General features: G+C 40.9%; 3 protein-coding genes across 8 annotated transcripts in view; all 3 read left to right on the forward strand.

Moving 5' to 3' along the window:
• The first annotated feature begins 368 nt into the window (after window positions 1–368).
• LOC110973532 (uncharacterized) lies at window positions 369–9,045 on the forward strand. 3 transcript variants are annotated; one of them, XM_087147928.1, is made up of 8 exons: window positions 369–607; window positions 4,727–4,893; window positions 5,794–6,028; window positions 6,364–6,418; window positions 6,873–6,950; window positions 7,199–7,313; window positions 7,648–7,771; window positions 8,907–9,045. In XM_087147928.1, the coding sequence occupies exons 5-8, from the start codon at window positions 6,915–6,917 to the stop codon at window positions 8,980–8,982; spliced, it is 351 nt and encodes a 116-aa protein (XP_087004054.1). In that variant the 5' UTR covers window positions 369–607; window positions 4,727–4,893; window positions 5,794–6,028; window positions 6,364–6,418; window positions 6,873–6,914; the 3' UTR covers window positions 8,983–9,045. The 3 variants fall into 3 exon arrangements, 2 of the variants coding, with proteins under 2 accessions (XP_087004054.1, XP_087004053.1); XM_087147927.1 differs by lacking the exon at window positions 6,364–6,418 and having other exon boundaries at window positions 371–607; XR_015428154.1 differs by lacking the exons at window positions 6,364–6,418; window positions 7,199–7,313; window positions 7,648–7,771 and having other exon boundaries at window positions 377–607.
• Window positions 9,046–9,427: 382 nt separating this feature from the next.
• On the forward strand, window positions 9,428–16,935 carry LOC147796339 (DNA-dependent ATPase/E3 ubiquitin-protein ligase HLTF-like). 2 transcript variants are annotated; one of them, XM_087147926.1, is made up of 5 exons: window positions 9,428–9,598; window positions 11,470–11,603; window positions 12,060–12,150; window positions 13,330–13,410; window positions 15,007–16,935. In XM_087147926.1, the coding sequence occupies exons 2-5, from the start codon at window positions 11,557–11,559 to the stop codon at window positions 15,184–15,186; spliced, it is 399 nt and encodes a 132-aa protein (XP_087004052.1). In that variant the 5' UTR covers window positions 9,428–9,598; window positions 11,470–11,556; the 3' UTR covers window positions 15,187–16,935. The 2 variants fall into 2 exon arrangements, with proteins under 2 accessions (XP_087004052.1, XP_087004051.1); XM_087147925.1 differs by having other exon boundaries at window positions 11,499–11,603.
• LOC147796340 (bursicon-like) overlaps window positions 15,195–19,174 on the forward strand; it is a 29,467-nt gene continuing 25,487 nt past the window's right edge. The window contains exons 1-3 of one of the 3 annotated variants that reach the window (XM_087147924.1): window positions 15,195–15,237; window positions 16,662–16,717; window positions 18,147–18,265. In XM_087147924.1, the coding sequence (XP_087004050.1) occupies window positions 15,198–15,237; window positions 16,662–16,717; window positions 18,147–18,265 (215 nt within the window). In that variant the 5' untranslated portion in view covers window positions 15,195–15,197. Of the gene's footprint in view, window positions 15,238–16,588; window positions 16,718–18,146 lie in introns of those variants that run through there. The other 2 variants (XM_087147923.1, XM_087147922.1) reach the window with 2 other exon arrangements.

Here is a 19,174-nt window from a genome sequence, read left to right on the forward strand (position 1 = left end):
AAATGAAAGTAAAATTCAAAAACAAAATCGTTGCAAATCCACTCTTTTTCAGATGACATCATTAATGAGCTCAAGCTTGCCCAGATTAGAAGCCATTTGTTTGAGTGACAAGAAAATGAAATCATTGCCTCAAAAATCAAGCTGTCATTTCATGTCATACTTAGTATTTCGTGCTCTTTTTATCAATATAGAGTCGTTTATTCACACTTCTTATGGTAGCACGGCCACATGTTCTAAAACAAATGTGACGTGCTTTCTAATCTTTAACGAAAGTAATAATGAAAGAGGGCGCTGTAATAAAGTTGGTTGTTTTCTCATTTAGTCTGGTGCTCAATTTGCATGACTTGTTTATGAACCAAATTCCCTAACTTCCTGAACAAAACTGGTTGTCGGAGGAGCTTGCCAGACGTCAGGGTTTGCTTTAATTTTTCAGCGCGAAGCACGGACGGACGCCGCGCTGTCAATTCTTCTCATGAAAAACAAGTAGGCCTAGGACCTACTGGCATGGCTAGAAAACTGCTCAGCTCTACCACTCTATGACGTCGAGCCGTAAAAAAGAAACGTGGAGAGTCTGTTCGCCTGTAGCAGTATTTGTTTTGAGGATTTTGTACGTATAAGCACAAACAAGTAGTATACAAATACAGCATGGTTTGAGGGGAAGTAGGCAGGGATACTTGCAGCATCCATGCTTGCAGTGAGACTTGGGCTCCGTCTCAGGCTTCAACTGTTTTTTTTTTACTTCCTGACTTGGAGGTTGTAAGCGCAATATGTAAGTCTGATAGTACCACAAAACACCAAGTAAGATGCAAAAGAGCCAAACATTACAGTATTTCAATTTAAGTTAAACGCTTCAGGCTCACAATCGGGGATTGGTTTCCGAAGCTTGAGATGGAGACGAAGTTGAATATTGGAAAATGGCCCCAGTGGGAATTAATTGTCCTGAGGTGTATGTCAGCTTGACTAGTATATATACCTACCGGCGTGAAGCGGAGGGAGGTAGTCAAACCATGGAGGAAGGAACACAGGTCAAACTGACCTACACCGTGGGACCAGTATTAATTCCCACTATTTTCCCTCAAACCATGCTCTATATTTGTTTTACTACACTTCATAAATATTCAAACAGAAATCTCACGTTACTTGTTTTCACAGACGCCCTTGTTGTTTCTCAGCTGCTAAATTTTTATGTAATGATAGTGGAGTGCAGATGTGCATGGAAACAGGGCTTCATAGTCTGGTGCTGACATACATGTACGTATGGGTCTTTACTATTATTGGGATACAACTCCAGACTGGTTCCGTAAAGATTACACGACACAGACTACATATTTATGCAGTGGGTCCCAGAGGGATTTTTGATGCTACCAGTACCAGAAAAAACTACCGCACAGCAGTGAGGTGAATACTCACCGCTATGACATCACCTGGTCGCGTTTCATGTCTACTTCCCAGACGGGAGATGGAATCGGCCAATAAAGCACTCCAATTTGCTCATGAATATTTATGAGGTATAGTAATCTAGGATACGTGACAAACTAGGTTACTACTGGAGGCTATCGTTAGCCTCAGGCCACGACATGTATGAGAATGAAAGTCTTAGATTTGTGTCCGGAACATTTTGGAAAAGCATGAGGCTTTTGGGGGGAATTGTGAATTTCAGGGCCCCCCCCCGTGGTTTTTAGTTACTTTTGTGAATAAAGATAGGCCTAATGCAAAGCCCTGAAAAAAGTTTAAGCAAATACTCGTGGAATCAGGCAATATCTCTCCATTGCCAAGGCCCTATTTGGGTTGCATTTGGAAGAGTCAATTCGGAGAAAAATGTGACATTCTCCCCTTATTTTCGTCAACGTGAAGAGGCGGTCATGTTGACATGCACGAAAATGACTAGGCCTAGATTCTCCGGGCAAAAAACCAAACCATTCCTGATGTAGTTTGATCACCAGTGTATAAACTCAACTGGGTCTTTGAATGCAACTACACTGCGTATGAGTTGGTCGACGTACATGTACATGTTGGTACGACTTCATGCTTACGAGTTGGTATGCATACGAGTTGGCCAACATTCCCTTATAATCACCTGTCCAAAATGGCAGTGCCATGCTAGACCATCAGATAGAGTTAGGCGAATTTTATATGCTAGCATTTTTCCACGCCACCAAAGAAATAATAATGTGCAACTAGATGCCAGCAACCTGCTTCAGTGTTTTTCAATATTTTTTTTTTCTTAACCGATAGGCCTACAATGTAATTTTTGCATTCACCATGTTCACATTTCGTAACCAAGTGAGCCCATTGGCAGGGCCCGGACAGAGGTCGATGGCACGTGTTGGAATCACGGTGTGGTCCCTTTCAAGGTTTTTCCTTGGCCCCCAAAAGTTTGCAACATTGTCTTTGAAAATACATGTGCATGTCAAAGCAGGAAAGTTCTGTTGAATTTGAAAATGTAAATATGCCACCCTTACCACAGTGCCATTTAAAACTTTAAACACAACAAATTGTATTCAGCGTACATGTAAATAGTCAACACAAAGTTGATGTATTCATGTTATTCCTTTGATATCACCAAGCAGTAAAGTGTTCCGAAAATCAGATTACCCCAATTACATTTTACAGGCATCGTGTACAGTAAAAATAACACCAGAGTGCATCAAAATGTTAAACCTGTAAAAAGGGGCGGTTCCGTTTAAACATTTGGGGACTCTGTAAACACAATTTGGGTTTTTTTGTATAGCTATCCCAACAGTGTCAAATCCTCAGATTTCAAGATTACTGTACATACATGTACATGTACACCTTTGACCCTTGGGGGTTAGGGTTAAACATTTACGTGTAAGCGTCCCACCCTTAATGCATGTACATGTCGTTTCATAATTGGCCTGGTCACCACAATGAACTTTTGAAAGTGTGGCATTTGTACTCGTCGGTGTGTCCTGTAGGCCTATGTGAATTTTTTTTGATCATCCGTTTTCCTAAGGTGGCTTACCAATTGGTCCTAACTGTTCTTACGCTATAGTCTGTCTTCTTGCTGGCAATTCAGACATCAGTAAGGACAGTGGAATATCGCGGAACGCACGGCCGGGCACATGTGGGCATATCGTAGTTTAATGAGCAAGCTTGTGCTGGCCCTATTGCCTGTTTGACCAATGTACCTGAATTATGAAAACACACAAGACGGCAAACCGGAACCAAATACAGCGTTCTCTCTGCTGACTAGACATACTGCAAATGACCTTCATACTTTTGGGTCTCTACCTCTGGAAGGAAAGACTTGTCTTTTAACCCTAACCGCCAAGCATATTGTTTGGCTTACACTACACAGTACTACAAAATACTAAGTAATAGTCTGAGCCTGAAGGACCTAGCGCTACAGATCACTACTTCTGGCTAGGTTACTTCCATTGTTACTTATACAGAGAACAATAAAGCCAAGCATTCATAGTGCCACAGCACTGTATGGTACATTGTCTTATCTATTGTGTATTATGGCTTCACAGAACCATAAAGTCCTGTCTTACAAGCGACAGTGCTCAGTACTACATTTTACTACAAGTAGTAATTTGGAGTATTGCACACTGTGTGTAGGGTTAGGGTTAAGGAACAATGCAATTTTTTTTTCTTCTTAAATATATGGAAACTGTTTGAAATCTGTTGTGTGTTAAGTGAACTGTAAAGTGCCGCATTTGAAACATTGAGTGCGAGGAGAAATGCAATTTTTTTTATACAAACATTCAAACTGAACCATTTTATCTCATGTAACCTCAGTTTTCATTCTTTTTCCCGTTGCTGTTGAAGGGGTTTTTGCTACCTTTTTATGCCAGTGATATTTCCATATTCCTCCACAAAACTGATGTCCTAGGCCAAAAAAACTCATTATTATTGGGTTGTGCACAAAAATGCTTGTGCAGTTTAAAAGGTTTGCTCGCCTAGATTTATCTGGTTCATTGTTGGGTAAGTACACATCAGTAAGCAAGCAAGCAAGCAACCATCCCTTCTCAGAACTGTCAGCAGCAAGACCAAAATCACAATTGCGCTAATAAATCACTAATTGCACTTATAAACATTTGGTGTGAATGCAGTTGATTGGGCAAAACTCAGTCACGTACTGATTCTTTATGATTACTTTTCCATCCGTTGTCCCGGTGTTCTTTATGTTTTTTTTTTTCCTGACAATAATTTTCCACAGCTTTACCCAAAGTGCAACAATCCATGTAAATGAAAATAAGGAAAAGAAGCACTCTGATACTCTGATGGTATGCTGAGTGACGAGCCAAACATAAAACAAGGGATACAAAAGTCATCAGACATCTACATTATACAGAAAATACGCCTTAGCGATTTCATTTGCATACTGTTATATTTCTCTTGGGTGTTGTCTATAAGTTAGGAGAGTCTTTGTGTGTTCATTTTTCAGATCACAATTTTTTTAATGAAATTCTTTGCTGCTGCCGTAGAGGATGCATGTGGAACACTGATATAAAATCTTCATTCTTATTTCTAACACACCCTAGCAGATCCTTCAGAATCCCTTTAGTGTACATGGAAGAAGGTGAAAGAAAGATGGAGGAAGGCAGATCCCAACCACTTAACAATACAAATCCCTTCAGTCTGTTGGCATTGAGTGTGGGTGAGGTAAAAATAGGAAATGAAACAGGGTGCTCAAGAATCAAGTTTGTGTTTTAACAAGCCCAAATGAATTCCTGTTTCAATGATTTTCTCTCGTTTGCAGGTAAACAACAAGAAAACAATTGCCATGTTTGATAGATCCAGAGAATAAGAATAACAGAAATGCCATCAAGGGGGTCAATATCTGGGGTGAGCAGGTGGGCCACATCAAGCGAGAGATGGTGGCAGCTTTAGCACCCGTGATTGATGGAAACTGGCTGATATCGAAAGGTAAACAGAAACTGACATATCTCTGCAGATATCACAGACGCCACTGAATTGACTTTTTTGATAAGTGCCCACCACAAACTGACCTTTTATTTGACAAGAGATAGTCTATGTCTATAATTACTCATCACGCCCTGCAGTCTGTGCATGATGTGTCACATCAAGGTGTACACATACATGTATGCACGTGTCGGTCTGAGGTACCACTGACGATATGTCATCTGGGCCAGTGCCCAACCCATGCACAGTATGAAGATTAGGAGTGTATATTGTAGAAGGATCAAGCTTGTCATTTTGTATATCAGCCTCAGTTTGGTTACATTTGCTTTCAATGGTAGAAAACAAGATGGCTGCCCCATCATAAAGCTCAATAGGCCATATTTGGACCCCTCACTGTATGTATTCAAGTTCTAAAAGCATGAAATATCTGCAACTTTATATGTCAGTTTTTATCATTTCAGGCAAATAAAAGCTAATAGTGCAAAATGTCAGTGTTGCAGAATGCTTTGCTTGAAATGAACTTGGAAGACTTGTGTCATTTTACCCAGATTCAGAGACAGGTGACAGGTGGTATAAACAAAGTAAAGTCATAAGGGTCAAACAGAAAAAATATGGATTACAGTGAAACAAAATACATGAAAACTGTGAATGTTATATGGTGGCAAAAATAAAGTCTTTGTGAAGACAGAACTGGAAGAAAGGTCTTGACAAGTGCTCAGGCTTGCAAACTTAAAAACATTTGTTATAAAGCTCAGAGAAATTGACTTGAAATTGACTGAACCTTTTTGACATGGGCTGTTTGAAACCAGTTTACTTAAATAGGGAGGATCGTCATGTTCAGAGTAGTGTTTTTTAACTGAGAAAACCTTTCCAGGAGGTCATTTCTTTCCTGTTCATTGACAGTGTTGTTCCCTTTGGAAAGAATAACACCTACCGCATCCCTGTCGACATCTCAGTCTGGGGACGAGCTGACCAGAAACCCCGGGTCGTTGATATGCTAGCATACCGGGGAGTGAGGTTTGATCCCCCACGCTCCCTATCAGAGCATTGGAGAGGGGGCATGGCACAGTCTGGTCCAACAAAACTTTATAAGCCACGAGCCTCAGCTGCCGGCCCTGTTGAACTCACCAAAGCTGAGGTGCGTTTTGTTTCTTACTAACGTTGAGAGTGACTAACCAAAAATGTGAAATTGAGTCAAGGTCTTCAACAGTTGTCAATTGCTGGTTTTGCTCTTGCGTCTCATGTTTAGACTCTCTTGTCTTTTCACGAGACCACTGACGTACAGCTGCTGCATGGACTTAGTCAACTAATGAGTTCGAGAGTCAAATAGAGTGGCAACCTCATGTATCGAGTGATCAAGTCACAAGGCTTTCACCGACTATTTTCCCTTTTTTTCTGTACAAACTTTGATGGTGAAATTCTCACCAGACTATGAGAATTTAAGTGGACGACACATACATTTATTCATACTAGGGACCATTGGAAATGGTGCGGAAGCGGAATGCATATGAGGCTCCGGAAAATTTTGGTGGGTACAACACTGATTTGTACAGTTTTGAAAACCTACATGTACGTGTCGAAACGCGAGCCAATTGATGCGTGTTGGATGAAATGATCACACACAGCTGTGATTTATACCACTGAGTGTTTCTGAACCGCATGTGTGTGTGATGGGTCACATTTCTGGTGATCCTGATATTGGCTGTGCAGGTTTTGATTTCCTACACGCGGGCCTTGCTAAGTAGTGTTTCTACAAAGGCTTTTTAACTTTCACCCTGTGTCATGTTTCTGCATCTTTATTGCCGGATCATATGTGCCAAATCAGTGTATTTGTCACACATTGTCCTGATCTGATATTACTTAGACTTAGGCCGTGTCCGAAACGGGCTTCCAGAGCTGCCAAATTGGAGTTGAACGTTTGTCCCTTGAACCTTTGTCCAATCTGGGATTTCAACCATTGTTTTTGACCGTTGTGTGTCCAGATGAACAGTGAAATCGATTGATTGTTTGATGACCTGAAACAAATGGGAAAAACAACCATCATGATGGAACCAGCAGAGGTAAAGTGGAGCAGCTTTTTGTCTTGGTGCTTTGATCATGGTTGATATAATTCAGAAAGGTAGGCAGGTTTAGACCAAGTTTTAGGATGCAGAACTGTGACAGAGAGTTAGTGTTAACTTTGCAACGTCACTGTGCCTGAGCATTGATCCAGCATTCTGTTAGGATAAGCAATTGTCATAGGGTAATCAACATGTCGGATTCATAATGCAGCTTCATTTGGTGTATTGCCTTTATTTAACTCCACCAGGCAATAGCCAGCAAACTTTACCCACACCAAAAGCAAGCTCTGAACTGGATGTGCTCCCTAGAGAATTCAGACAACCTCCCAAGGCTCTGCCTATCTGAACACAGAAAGGACCCAAGTAAGAAACTTCGTGCTTATGTGTGGATTTTGCTCATAATACATGTCTTTAGCCTCCACTGTCCTCTAGCCATTAGCTATTGAACGTCCAGCAGCTGCCAATCCACGAAGTCACTGAGTGAGAACTCTTGATAGCATCTTTGTAGCGATTGGATTGGAAGGCAAGATTGATTTTTTTCTGTGGCATTTGTGTTTTTACTGATCAGACTCATCACCGAGCGGAGGGTTTGGGAGTTACATACGTGGGTACTTAGATGATGTATTTTTCGCTAACCCCCCCCCATCCTCAAGTGTTACGGAAAAATTGTAATTCAGGTTAACTGGTTAACTGGCAGAGAGGACAGCCAAGCCTGAAGTCCAAGAAGATCCTGTGGTTGTCATTGAGATGGTGCAAACCCCAGAAGTACAAGCGGACGATGTGATAGTAGTGGAGAGTCTGCCCGAGAGTGATGTGGTGATGTAAGTAAACAGATTAAGCTACTTGAGCTTATGACCTATTCCCTTATTTTAGAGTATATTTGGTATGCTGAAGTGTTCATATTTTGATCTGGTGTTCTGGGGGAGGGGTACCATTTAATGTGCAGTGTTTTGGATGACGAAAAAGGAAAAGAAGATGTGGTCAAATCAGTGCCAGAGGTTGAGCTTGTCACCACTAGCAGTCGTCCTAAAAGGTGGGGAATACATGAACATTTAAGGGTGCAGTCCATCATTTGCGCATTGTGTTCCTGTGTGCCAACAATATTAATCGCAACCCAAAGAAGGATGCATGACAACAAACCTGATGAAAGTTCCGGCTCAATGAGCACTGCATATTCAGAGAAAAATAACATTCTAGGATTTCAGTATTAGATCACAAAATACTGAGTTCCAGCACCTAAATTCGGCAGCTGAGACAGGTTCTAACGGTCAGTTGACTGCAGCTACACAATGTCACACACTGACCCAATGAATAACATACATGTACAATGTATGTACAATTACTGTGGGTACATGTCCAATGTCAACACCTGCACGCTTCTGATGGCAATTTTCCGATAATGCATCTTAAGATGCATTGTTAGAGATGGACTTCTTTCATCGTTTTAATCAAAATGACAGCTTGCCAGAAAGAAAAATTTCACAGGGAGTTTTTATTTGGTCCCATAGCTCTCTTTAAAACCAATATGCTTGCAACAATAATGTTGTCAGTTACTTTTTGGATAAGTGGAAACGATGAACTGCATGTACCTGTAAGGCTCCTTGGGGGAACTGAAGAGTGCTTTGTGAACAGCTCAAGACGGCATAAGAAACACACATTGTTCAGTGGTTTGTGTACGTAAATGACGTGCATCGTTTCATTTTAGAGGGGTCTGATGGCCCTGATGAATCCGCACCACAGGTCCATGATAGCTGTGTGCCCATTCGCCTATGGCTTGAAATGCGCTTGACCAATTTTGATTTGAGTGTGTAATGGTAATAATATTGATTATGGATATATATAAAGCGCTGGTATCCAGCAGGCCTGGTGCTCAAGGTTCTACATGTCCATAATTATTACCCCTGCTCACTGTGCCTGTGTCACATCAGTCCCTTATGGACATTCATACTTGAACAGGAACCCCCATCCAGAACAGCATCAAGGACCTGTAGCCCCTGATGGCCTTTCTTGGCCTGGAGCCTTTCAAGTCTGACAGGATGTGGTGGCAGCGAACCATCGTCAGGCCCATCCACCAGGGTGACAAATCTGCTATAAAGTAAGCCTTTTGAACATTTCTGGGGTTCTTTGATCTTCTGCCTTTTTGTACTCAATTTTTGACTCATTTTCACAATACGTTTGCATACGCTGAATGTACGTGCTGTCTCACGGCTCATTGTCATATCTTGAAAATGGAACAAAAACTGTCTTGATATTGAGTGTATGGTTGCTCTTCAACCTTCGGTAATGTTTGTCAAAGATGTGCAGTGACAATATGGCAAATGCGGTTACAAATTTGTTGTTGAAATCTTTAAACTTGTAACAGGGAGAAAGACCAAAGACTAGACATGTTGTAATGAAATAGGAAAAATCTTGTCGACTGAAATTTCAGGAATAATGAGGCTGATATGCAGTTGTTTGTCTTTGAAATGCAGACAAATAACTCAGCTGATGGAGCAGATTGTCTTGCGCCACACCATGACCTAGGTCAATAGTCAACTTCTGGTTGACCTGCCGGCCAAGTTGATCTTCGCATAGAAGGTGGAGTTTTTGGCTGATCAACAAGCAGTGTACAACAGCATGGCAAAGGAAGGAAAGTTGGCCATTGGCAAGTAAGTTGTTAGGATTGCCCAAGTATTTGATACCACTGAAATGAGAATAAGTCAGTTTGATATTCCAATGTTGGATGCCCAGTCTGAAACACATCAGACCAGGCCTCGACATTAATGGTTGTCCAGTTGCCAGGCACAAGCAATTTCTTTGTTCGGGCAAGTAAAACTCAAGGACAAATTGCCGGGTTGACAGATGCTTGTTTCTTGACATACAAGTGTCAATTTTTCATGGCCAAGAATAGCGGTCATAAAATTTACCTTTGATTTGTTTTCCCTCTTCACAAAAGCTGATGTGATGTACAATGATCTTTGGCACATAAAGTATAAAACACACTGTGTACTTTAATAGCAGGGCACCTTTCCACACAAGGGAAAATGTGTACTCAAGTAAACTGTAAAATACCCTTGTGTCTGGGTACCAAACCTCATTGCTCATTGCATGCGCGGGGCAGCGGAGCTTTGATGGCCGGAAGCTCGACGACTGTTTTACATGTATCTTTGACTTCAACATTAATGAATTTTGCCTGGTATTTGTGCCTGTACTTTTTCCATACGTGTATGTGACACCAGGCAAAATCGTCGAGTGGTTTAGAAATAGCTGTTCCCACTCCAGAACTTGTACAAATGATGCATCCGAGTCCTGCGCACTCTCTGCATACATGCAATAGTTGGGGGTGGTGTACACGGGCATATTCATGTCGTATTATTGGTGTGTTTGGGCAAGAAAAATCTTTATACCTTGGGCAAGTAAATTTTCAGTGCCACTTGCCCAGTGGATAAGTAGTTTTAAAAATTTATGTTGAGGCCTGCACCAGACACTGTGCGATGGTCTGTCCTATTAGCACAGCCATATGTCGACTCATGTGGCCACTTTGTCCCCGAAAGACCTTGCCTTCAAGAAATACCAAGCTGACTCATTGTCTAGACACCACTTTCATTTATGCATGGAGTATGTTGTAATAGGGCCTACAAAGTCCTGTTGGGTTTGACATCATAGACGTGTCCCTTTTCATTTTTGTTCAAGTTCTCCTGTGGATCATTGACTGTTCACCTCAAGTGGGGGCAATTTATTTGGCAATGACTAGAATTGCTTGGTATTTGAAATCAGTTTGAAACAATGCCAGTGATGAATGGTAGTCAAAAAGTCTCGGAGTGTGGGTTAAAGGACAATGTGATCACATTAATGGGGTTGGCAAGGTCCATGTAGATATGAGATTGTGGAGAAGTAGAATTATCATAAATGACAGCAGAGAAATGTGAATTTAATCAAGGGAACTGATAAAAATCAAGTATCATTTAGGGTATGAGGCATTGCACATTGCGGCACTTGAAGTGGTAAATGGCAAAGTTTAATAGATGAGCATAGTAGAAAGGGCAGCATTTGACTGTATAATGGAAGTGTGAGTGTTACTGAAATGGACAAAATTCTCTCACATGTATACAAGGCCAGCGTCTTTTCAGGCGTTAGCGTCTGTGACCACGTAGTCGCCAGGTCCCTTAGTTCGCCACTTACTGTGAAAACCAATCAGACTTGACAATAGGTGGTGATATTAGGGACTTGGTGACTATACGGTCACTGATGTTTATTGTAAAAAATGAATTTTTTAAATCGGATCTGTGGTAGTGAGGGCATCACCAACATCTTTTAGTATGTGTGTCTTACTTTAGTTGGCTTTTTTCTTAATCAAGAACTTTGATCTTCCATATATACCACTTCATGTATGATGAAGATTTTAAATTGTTTTATTAAATCAACATTCTCGGACATGTATAAAGTAAAACAAAAGTGAAGCTCAGTCGAATTACTAGTCTGTGGTACCATTTTTAATGAACATTTCACATAAGTCTCCCCCCTCTCACTGTCACTTCAGCACTGATACATGTAGGTATTTCAACACAGGAACTGTGCTGGCTAGTTACGGCAATGTCCCGGCCATTCCGCTGCGCCTTCGCCAATTATGCTGTCATCCAGCTCTTATTGCTGCAGCTGGAGCTCTCCAAGAAGGTACATGATCCCTCCTGCACCATCCCGAGTGCTTTCACCTGTGTCTCGTTACCACCTCTGGAGCACGTACTTCTTAGATTTGGATCCTGAAGAGAGCATTTTTCCCACGCGATAAGAGTCCTGTCTCACATGTTCTGGTGTTGGAAGTTATAATAGACACCTAGACTTCTCTTGTGATATGTATACACTGAAGGCAAATTGAATTGTTTTAAATATGTTTCAGTGGTTTCTCATGTTGCTTGATGTGTGTGTGTGCATATTTTTTCTGCATATATTTTGAGTGTGTTTTCCAATTTTGATTTGGGTTTTTGAATGATTGTGCAAGCACAAGGCCTACTTTCTAGTATTACTTTGAATACAGAGTTTAAGTTTTTATTTTAGTGTAAAAGCGCTTGGGTTGTTAACAGATATCCCAAGATGAAGCTTTTTCCAATCTTTTCCTCCCCTTTCTTGTAGTGGACTCTGCCTCAGTGGGGAAGGCCAGGACGAGTTGAAGAAGAAACTTGTTGAAACCTTACTGGCAGTACTAAGACAGGGAGCAGATGAGGTATAGTATGATGGGAATTTCAAGTAAACTGTCTTGCCTATGGACACAGTATTTATTGATTCCCTGACAGAAGACCTGTAACCATTTCTGTTGAATTAAGTGGCCAATCCTCTGCACCACACATTTCCATTATTCCTTGAACTAGCAGCATTTTTTCCAACAATTGCTTACTTTAGTGCACTAGATTTTAGGCACATGACAGAAATCTTCCCAGACTGTCTATGCACTGCAGTGGCTTCTAAGAGCAATGAGCCGGTTCGGTATTCCAAGTTGGCATTTCCAACAGCTCATGCTCAGTACGAGGCTATTCAGGAACAGCTACACGTGTGCTTGATAGTCTAGCCCATCAGTGAAGCCATATGCTGACGTGCATACTTTGTTCCCGAAAGAGCTTGGCTTTTTGAAATACAGAACTTTCTCATTGTGTAGATACATTTCTACATGCACCTTGACAAATGCACACAGAATGTACTGGTATACATGCATTGATTAAACCCTATAGAGAGAGGAGGGGAGTCTGCCCCCCATGACATTTTTTTCCACACATTGAGCCTCGAGGAGTTTTTCCAGTAATATCGTACAGTCATTTCAGCACCGATTTGTGAAAATCTGACATACCAGTCTTGCGCTGTGCCCATTTTGGAGCAGGAACAAAGAATCGTTCATAGAGCAATTTCAAAACCCTTCATGAGTTCGTCAAACAAAACCATGCACATGACAAATGCCCCAACTTCACACTGGAAAGGTAAAGTCTGAGTCATTGATTCAATTCAACATTCAGCGCAGGTGTACAGGTCCTGTGGTCATGCATGACGCTGTCTCAGTATGAACAGGTATTTTGTCCTTGCCAAGCTGGCCGGTAGAGGGCATGAACTTAAGGATACATGCATGTGTTAATTTATCTGCGTTTTGCATTAACATGTTCAGTGTACAGGTATAGTTTATTATCTTGAATTCAGTCTACCCTTAAGATCACCTAGTCTGGTTTCATTGCATGAAGAAGCAGTCCTTAAATACAGCAAAGGTCGAATTTAGCCCCAGCAATCTTCAATCCTTCACCTGCTGGGGGATTGAGGACCGTTAAGGGTCATATGCATTTTACAGTCCAAATGGACACTTGATCTGTTGTCAGGAGGACCTGGATGAAGGCAGGTTTGCATTTTCCCTCAACATTTTCAGGCCTGGAATCCTGCAGCTGAAGATCAGCGCTTTGATCGTTGCCATCGACTCAGACAAACCAAAGATGTTGTCATCATCAAGGTTGGAACAGTTTCCACTTTAAGATTGCCTTATATTGTCATGAAGTGACAGATAAAGACAAAAAGTCTCTAGTTTCTTGTCAGGAGCTGGCTGCAAAAATGGTGTGGCGACGCGGCTTTTGTTTTTTCCCCTCACTTTTTTTTTTCTGGAAATGATGTACATGTACGTAAAATGCGCGATGTCCATCGTGACTTCCATGAACGCCGCCTGCTACCAACACTAAAATAGACTGGCCCCCACCCCTGAACATTTTGACTGTTTAAATGCATTTTCAGCTTACAAGTACATGTACACTGGACTTAAGACCACCTCGTTTGTCTGGTTGCCAGATCAGAATTTATAATACAGAAATGACGTCATCTGAAAAAGAGTGCCCGACTAAATTAATGGAGAACCAGAAGGACTCCTTTACTCTAAATATTTCTCAACTGTACCCCATCAAAAACATGTAAATTACGCAGTAGCAGGATTTCAGTCGGTTAAGCAAGTTTGGCAGTTTTTTGGACATCATTTTGTACCTAAAACTGCTTTATTTTGCCTATGCGCAGGTGTACGACAACGCGCACACTGACCAGAAACCAGAGACCACTTAAGCTAGGTGGCAACTGGCAAAAAAAGAAGCTCAATTTGTGTAGGTATCTTACCGTATGCAAAAAAACCACCTTGTCAAGTGATGCTAATTTAACAAACACCTTATCAGACAGACAAATGCAGATATGTTTATTGTAAGTTTTTCAAATGTTGCCTACAGTGCTCATATTCAAGTAAACAGTGGATTACGTATACATACGTGTATAGTGTAAGGAAAGCAAAACTAGAGATTGTTCGCAGCATATTTTCTAGATATGCTATAAAATGCTACAGGAAAGTACCGGTATGCTTTTAAAATCCTTTAGACTTACAGAAGGCGCTCTTAATGAAGCATGTGACATCCATCTGCTTGTCAAATGTAATCTTTTGTAATTGAGCGAGCGATATGTTTTCAATCATTGAAATTTCAAATGTTGTCACCGTAAAGGAGTTTGGTGACAAATGTGTGCAGTTGTTCATCACTGAAAGACTTCTGAGGCAATTGTCAAAGCTCAGCTGACCTCAGAACCATAGGTCTGAAATGATCTTAAAAGAGTCCCATCCTTGGCCTAATATGGTTACACGATTTTGATGTTTCTGGAATACATACATATGTTGACCCCAATAAGTCCAAATCGCTACAAACTAGGAACACAGAGCTGGAAAAATGGCTGAAGTTGCACGACTTCACTGCTGGAACTATTGAGGGCAATATGTGGTCCTCATATGGAGGTACCAAACTTGTGGAGATGGATTGCCTAGGCCTAGTAAAGGGCACGCACTAATGACCAGTTTTGTACCATATGTGTGCAACTGTTATCTTTGGAGCGAGCACTGTACTGTGGGCATTTTGATTGTTGTTTGTTACAGGGGTTCTTATATGAACTTACCCTCAGAAAATGGGCTGGGAAGAATCCGAGATCATTCACTATGATCATTGCCAAAAAATACCTACAGTTGACAGTCATATATTGCACAATGTGTTCCACTGTACCTCCAGAATTGTTTCTTTCTTTGGAACATCAGTTCATTGTGAAGGACTCCATAGAGGAGCGTATGCTTGAACTTCAGGACAAGAAACGCAAGCTGATTGCCAGGGCCTTTAGCAAGAAACTCACCACAGAGGAGAGACAACAGGCTCGCATCAATGACATCAAGACATTGATGGACCTCTCTGGCATGGTGCCTGGCCAGTCCACTAAGTAGAGGTAACAAAGATGCACGGGAGCAGTGTGAGAGATGTGGATCAAGTTCAAGGTGAGCAAAATTGTTTGTTTACTGATGACGCAGAAGCAACTTAGAACAGGTGCATTGTTCTTACAGAAGTTTTGCTCAAAACTAGGTCACACTTTTCTCCTACAGTGTGAATAGATAATTGCTGAATGTTGTTTTCCTGTGTTCATGGAAATGCAGAATCCACATACAGAGCTACATAATATTATGCAGTATTGATTTTTATTCTTGCCTTTGTACTTGATTGTGCCATTTAACTTTACTTCATGGAAGATAAGTAGAGATCATTGTTGATTTTCTTGTGTAATTCATGTATCTTCCAGAACCTTTAAGGCTGAGTTCGGGCAGCTTGTTCCCGTATGTTCACGAACAGCCCGATTTGTTGTTCTTGGGTCGGCCGCTCGAACGCCGGAAACAAACAGCCGGTTATCTCAAGCAACATGCAACATGGCGGCGTCCATGTACACGTTATTCGAGAGTTAACGTTTGGATGGGCTGAATTCTTTGTATATAACCAGAAACATTCATTTCTGTATTACGGAAAATAATTAATGTTAATTTTGCAAAACTTCCCATTGTCTACATGGTATATGGCTTTGGAAGCCATCTCGCTACTTTTTGCAGCTGTTCAAAAATCAAAATCTCACGAGTTTTTCCGTGTGTTCCTGTAAAACCCTGACGAGGAGGTGGTGTGTGATCCTGCTCCGAGAACTTTGTTCTTGAGCTGTGTTCCCGCCGTTCGAGCACAAGAACAAGAGACCCCTGTCAAGAATAGGCCGCCCGAACTCGACCTTAGTAAGTGTACATGTATCTATACTGAAAGTACCGTCACTAGCCATCGCTATTTTTCCTGGTATTCTCAATTGCACTCCGAAGTGACCGACGGCAAGGCTTTGTAAATCACTTCATTATGCTTTGCTTTACATGCTGCACGTGCATGTATGTATCTTGTCAATGAAGTGTATGTGTCCGGTACATGTACTATTTTGATTTGTGACACCATCTCCATTTATTGTGGAAGATATTGAAAACAAAGTGTGTCCAGAATGGACCTCATAATTTTTTTATATTAATAGCAATACAGGTAACATACTCTTTCACGCAGGTCTGTCTGGGATTGTTGGATAAGTATATTTGGTGGAGGTTGTAGTCATTCATAGCAAGTTTATACATGTACATCAACATGTACATGTCTGTCCCCATAGAGCCTCTTCAGGTTTAGCATTTCACGACGTGTGTGGTTTTAAAATCATCCAGAACACGTGATTAACACTGTTTATCCAACACACAGACATCCATGCTCTCACAACCTCTTCTATTTCTTTAAACTACATCTCCCTGAAAAACAAAACAATAAAGCTAAACACAAAAATAAAAGGAATTCTATTGAAGTCATTTCTAATACAAAAAATCAAAAATAAATAAACAAAAACTTGTACATGTTCCAGTAATAGGCATCCACTTTGACATCAGTGTCGATGGTGACATGAATGTCATGAATGAGGTGAGATTTGTTTGTTAGTGTTTCTCTGTACGTGTTTTTCTTTTTAATCATTTGTCGTTGCTCGATATACGATCCACGTTTTGCTTTTGTATCATTTTGCTTTTGTATTTATGATTTATTTTGAAGTTATGATCTTATTTTACTTGGTATGCATGCCATTTCTGTTTGTCATTATTTGCAGAAAATAATTCCATTAAATTTCCTTGGTTGAGATTTTATTTCCTGAGTTGTACATATCTTGCTTTCCTTTGTTTATTTTTGTAAAGTCCTCTTCGTTCTTTATATCTCTCATTAATTCGTTTGCTTTGACTGTTTTATATATGTACATCATGTGTTGTGCTTTCTTTCACCAAATGGGACGGGGAAATACATTTTGTGAGGCGTCATTGTCCGTGATTCGTTGTTCAAGGAAGCATGCAGCGGACATTCAGCTCAACGTATTTTCATACACATTACTATGAGTTACAACAATACAAACGAGGTCTAATTCTTTTCATTAGAAGTGACTTCAGGTCGGTATTGTTTTCCATTAGAAAATCCTTTCATCTGTGTATTCTAGAGGGCGCTATTTTTCTTTTGTCGCACAAGACACTAGTCAAAAAACACAAGAAAAACTACAGACAAATCGTCCTTCACATTATTACCCCCCAAAAAAGTTTGGAAGAAATTTAGCCCATCACTATACTACAAAAATTGCCCATTACTATATCCATTACAAGTTACGATAAGTCAAAAGTGGAACATCTTCAAGAACATGTGGAGAAGTGCGATATCTAATAGTACAGAGCTATGGCGCCACCTTTTCTCTGCCGTCGATGACATCACACTTAAGCTCAGGAACATGGAAACGTTCATTAGCGTAAAAGGTACAAATGTTGACAATTTCTTCCTGTAACTGCCAAAAAACGAAAGGGGAAATCAAAATAATATTGCAAGCAACCTTTCTTACACGTATTCAAATCATACACATTCTATTCCATGTCTCTTTAAATTCCATTGATCGTCCTGGTGTCGAGCAACAACGCACCATATATTCAGAAACACAAAGATCTACAGAAGGAAAAGTGACAAAAAATGGGCCGATTGAGACGAACTTGTTGGCTTCACAAAAGTGAATTAAAAACAGAACGTGCGCTGTACATGTAAAAGTGTGTTTATTGCACCGAAACTTGCTACATTTTGCTCGTGGCTAGAATTGGCCTGGCATTCTGTCTTTGTGTTGGTGAGATGTAAGCGCCACTAGGTCGGTGGTCTGTGACATTGTAAAAGTTGTTTTGGTTTGCATGCCTGGATTGAGTGTGCATTTTGTCGTGGCTGCATCCTGTTGTATCTTTAACGTTCTTCGTGGACTTCACGCGTCCGAACTGCAGATAACCTGTCATTCGTGGCTTTTGTGATCGTGATGCAGCTTGTCTGCTTGCACTTTCAGGTGCACGAAATGATACCTGTGACTCAGCAGTGGTGGCCTTTGCTTAAAGGACCATCTTCTCTGCAAGATAGCCATCTCCGTCCTAAGACGACCGTTTCAGTCGCCTTTTTTGTCTCAGGGTATGATCACCCACTTTGATATTGCCGGGATTAATGGACCATTATGCCGCTACTAGTTGTCGCTTTCATTGGGCTTGAAAGGTTAACTTGCAGTGTCTTACTTATCACAGTTTATTGAAAAGCAGCTTGAATTTATATTAATCGTCAACGGCTTGGTACATGTGCATTATATTAAATATGTTTCAGGCTGCCGCTGAAGGTGTTCCCGACTTGGATACTAAACGGCCTGGCTGTCCAACGAAATGACGGACAGTACGGTCCGATCAGCGCGTGATCTTCAGGTGTTGCCGTTTACTTCAAGCATGCCCGGGTCGTGCGCGAAACCCAACCGGTCCGTTCGAATTTCAAGGCTACATACTCTGCGCCGCTTTTATTAATTTCATTTCATAAATAATCAATGGCTGTTGGTGTGAAATTACGAGATCGTTGTAGTGAGTTGCATGATATTTCGTTCGTGTGTAAACGGCCCCATGAATAATCTATGACGGTGTGGAGGAGGCCGGTGCTTGCGTGCTTTGCACTGCTTTCTTATCACAGATACAGTTTATATATGCCGAAGCAAAACAGTTGTGAAGTCCTGTCTATCCGAACCGGTCTGAAGCTAGGCCTATCACCGTTGTATAATTTAAAAAATAGTGCACATGGGCAATAATACGAAATAATATTTGTTTTGGTTTTTGTCTGTACTCTTGTCATTTGAATGTCTTTTTGTTCGAGTGCGTGCGTGGGGTATTTGAGCGAATTTTTACACATTCACAAAGCAACCCAAGATTCAGAAGTTTTCGTTTCAATAAAACGCAAACTATTGCGTTGAATATTACCTATAACCAGATCATAAAACGTCATCACCAAAAAAGTCTTGAATTTGCGTTGGATTTTATTCCATTGACAGTTGACGTTTTCATTTTT

This window comes from Acanthaster planci, linkage group LG17 (genome assembly GCF_054643075.1).
Source record: "Acanthaster planci isolate LZ-2023a linkage group LG17, COTS_SCS, whole genome shotgun sequence".
Lineage (NCBI taxonomy): Eukaryota > Metazoa > Echinodermata > Asteroidea > Valvatida > Acanthasteridae > Acanthaster > Acanthaster planci.

Coding starts and splice junctions, on each gene's coding strand:
- LOC147796339 (XM_087147926.1), top strand. CDS start 11,557: ATGCTGTCATCCAGCTCTTATTGCTGCAGCTGGAGCTCTCCAAGAAG. Junction 12,151..13,329: donor TAAGACAGGGAGCAGATGAG/GTATAGTATGAT, acceptor CAACATTTTCAG/GCCTGGAATCCTGCAGCTGA. Junction 13,411..15,006: donor AAGATGTTGTCATCATCAAG/GTTGGAACAGTT, acceptor TTGGAACATCAG/TTCATTGTGAAGGACTCCAT.
- LOC110973532 (XM_087147928.1), top strand. CDS start 6,915: ATGGGAAAAACAACCATCATGATGGAACCAGCAGAG. Junction 6,951..7,198: donor TCATGATGGAACCAGCAGAG/GTAAAGTGGAGC, acceptor TAACTCCACCAG/GCAATAGCCAGCAAACTTTA. Junction 7,772..8,906: donor CCCGAGAGTGATGTGGTGAT/GTAAGTAAACAG, acceptor ATACTTGAACAG/GAACCCCCATCCAGAACAGC.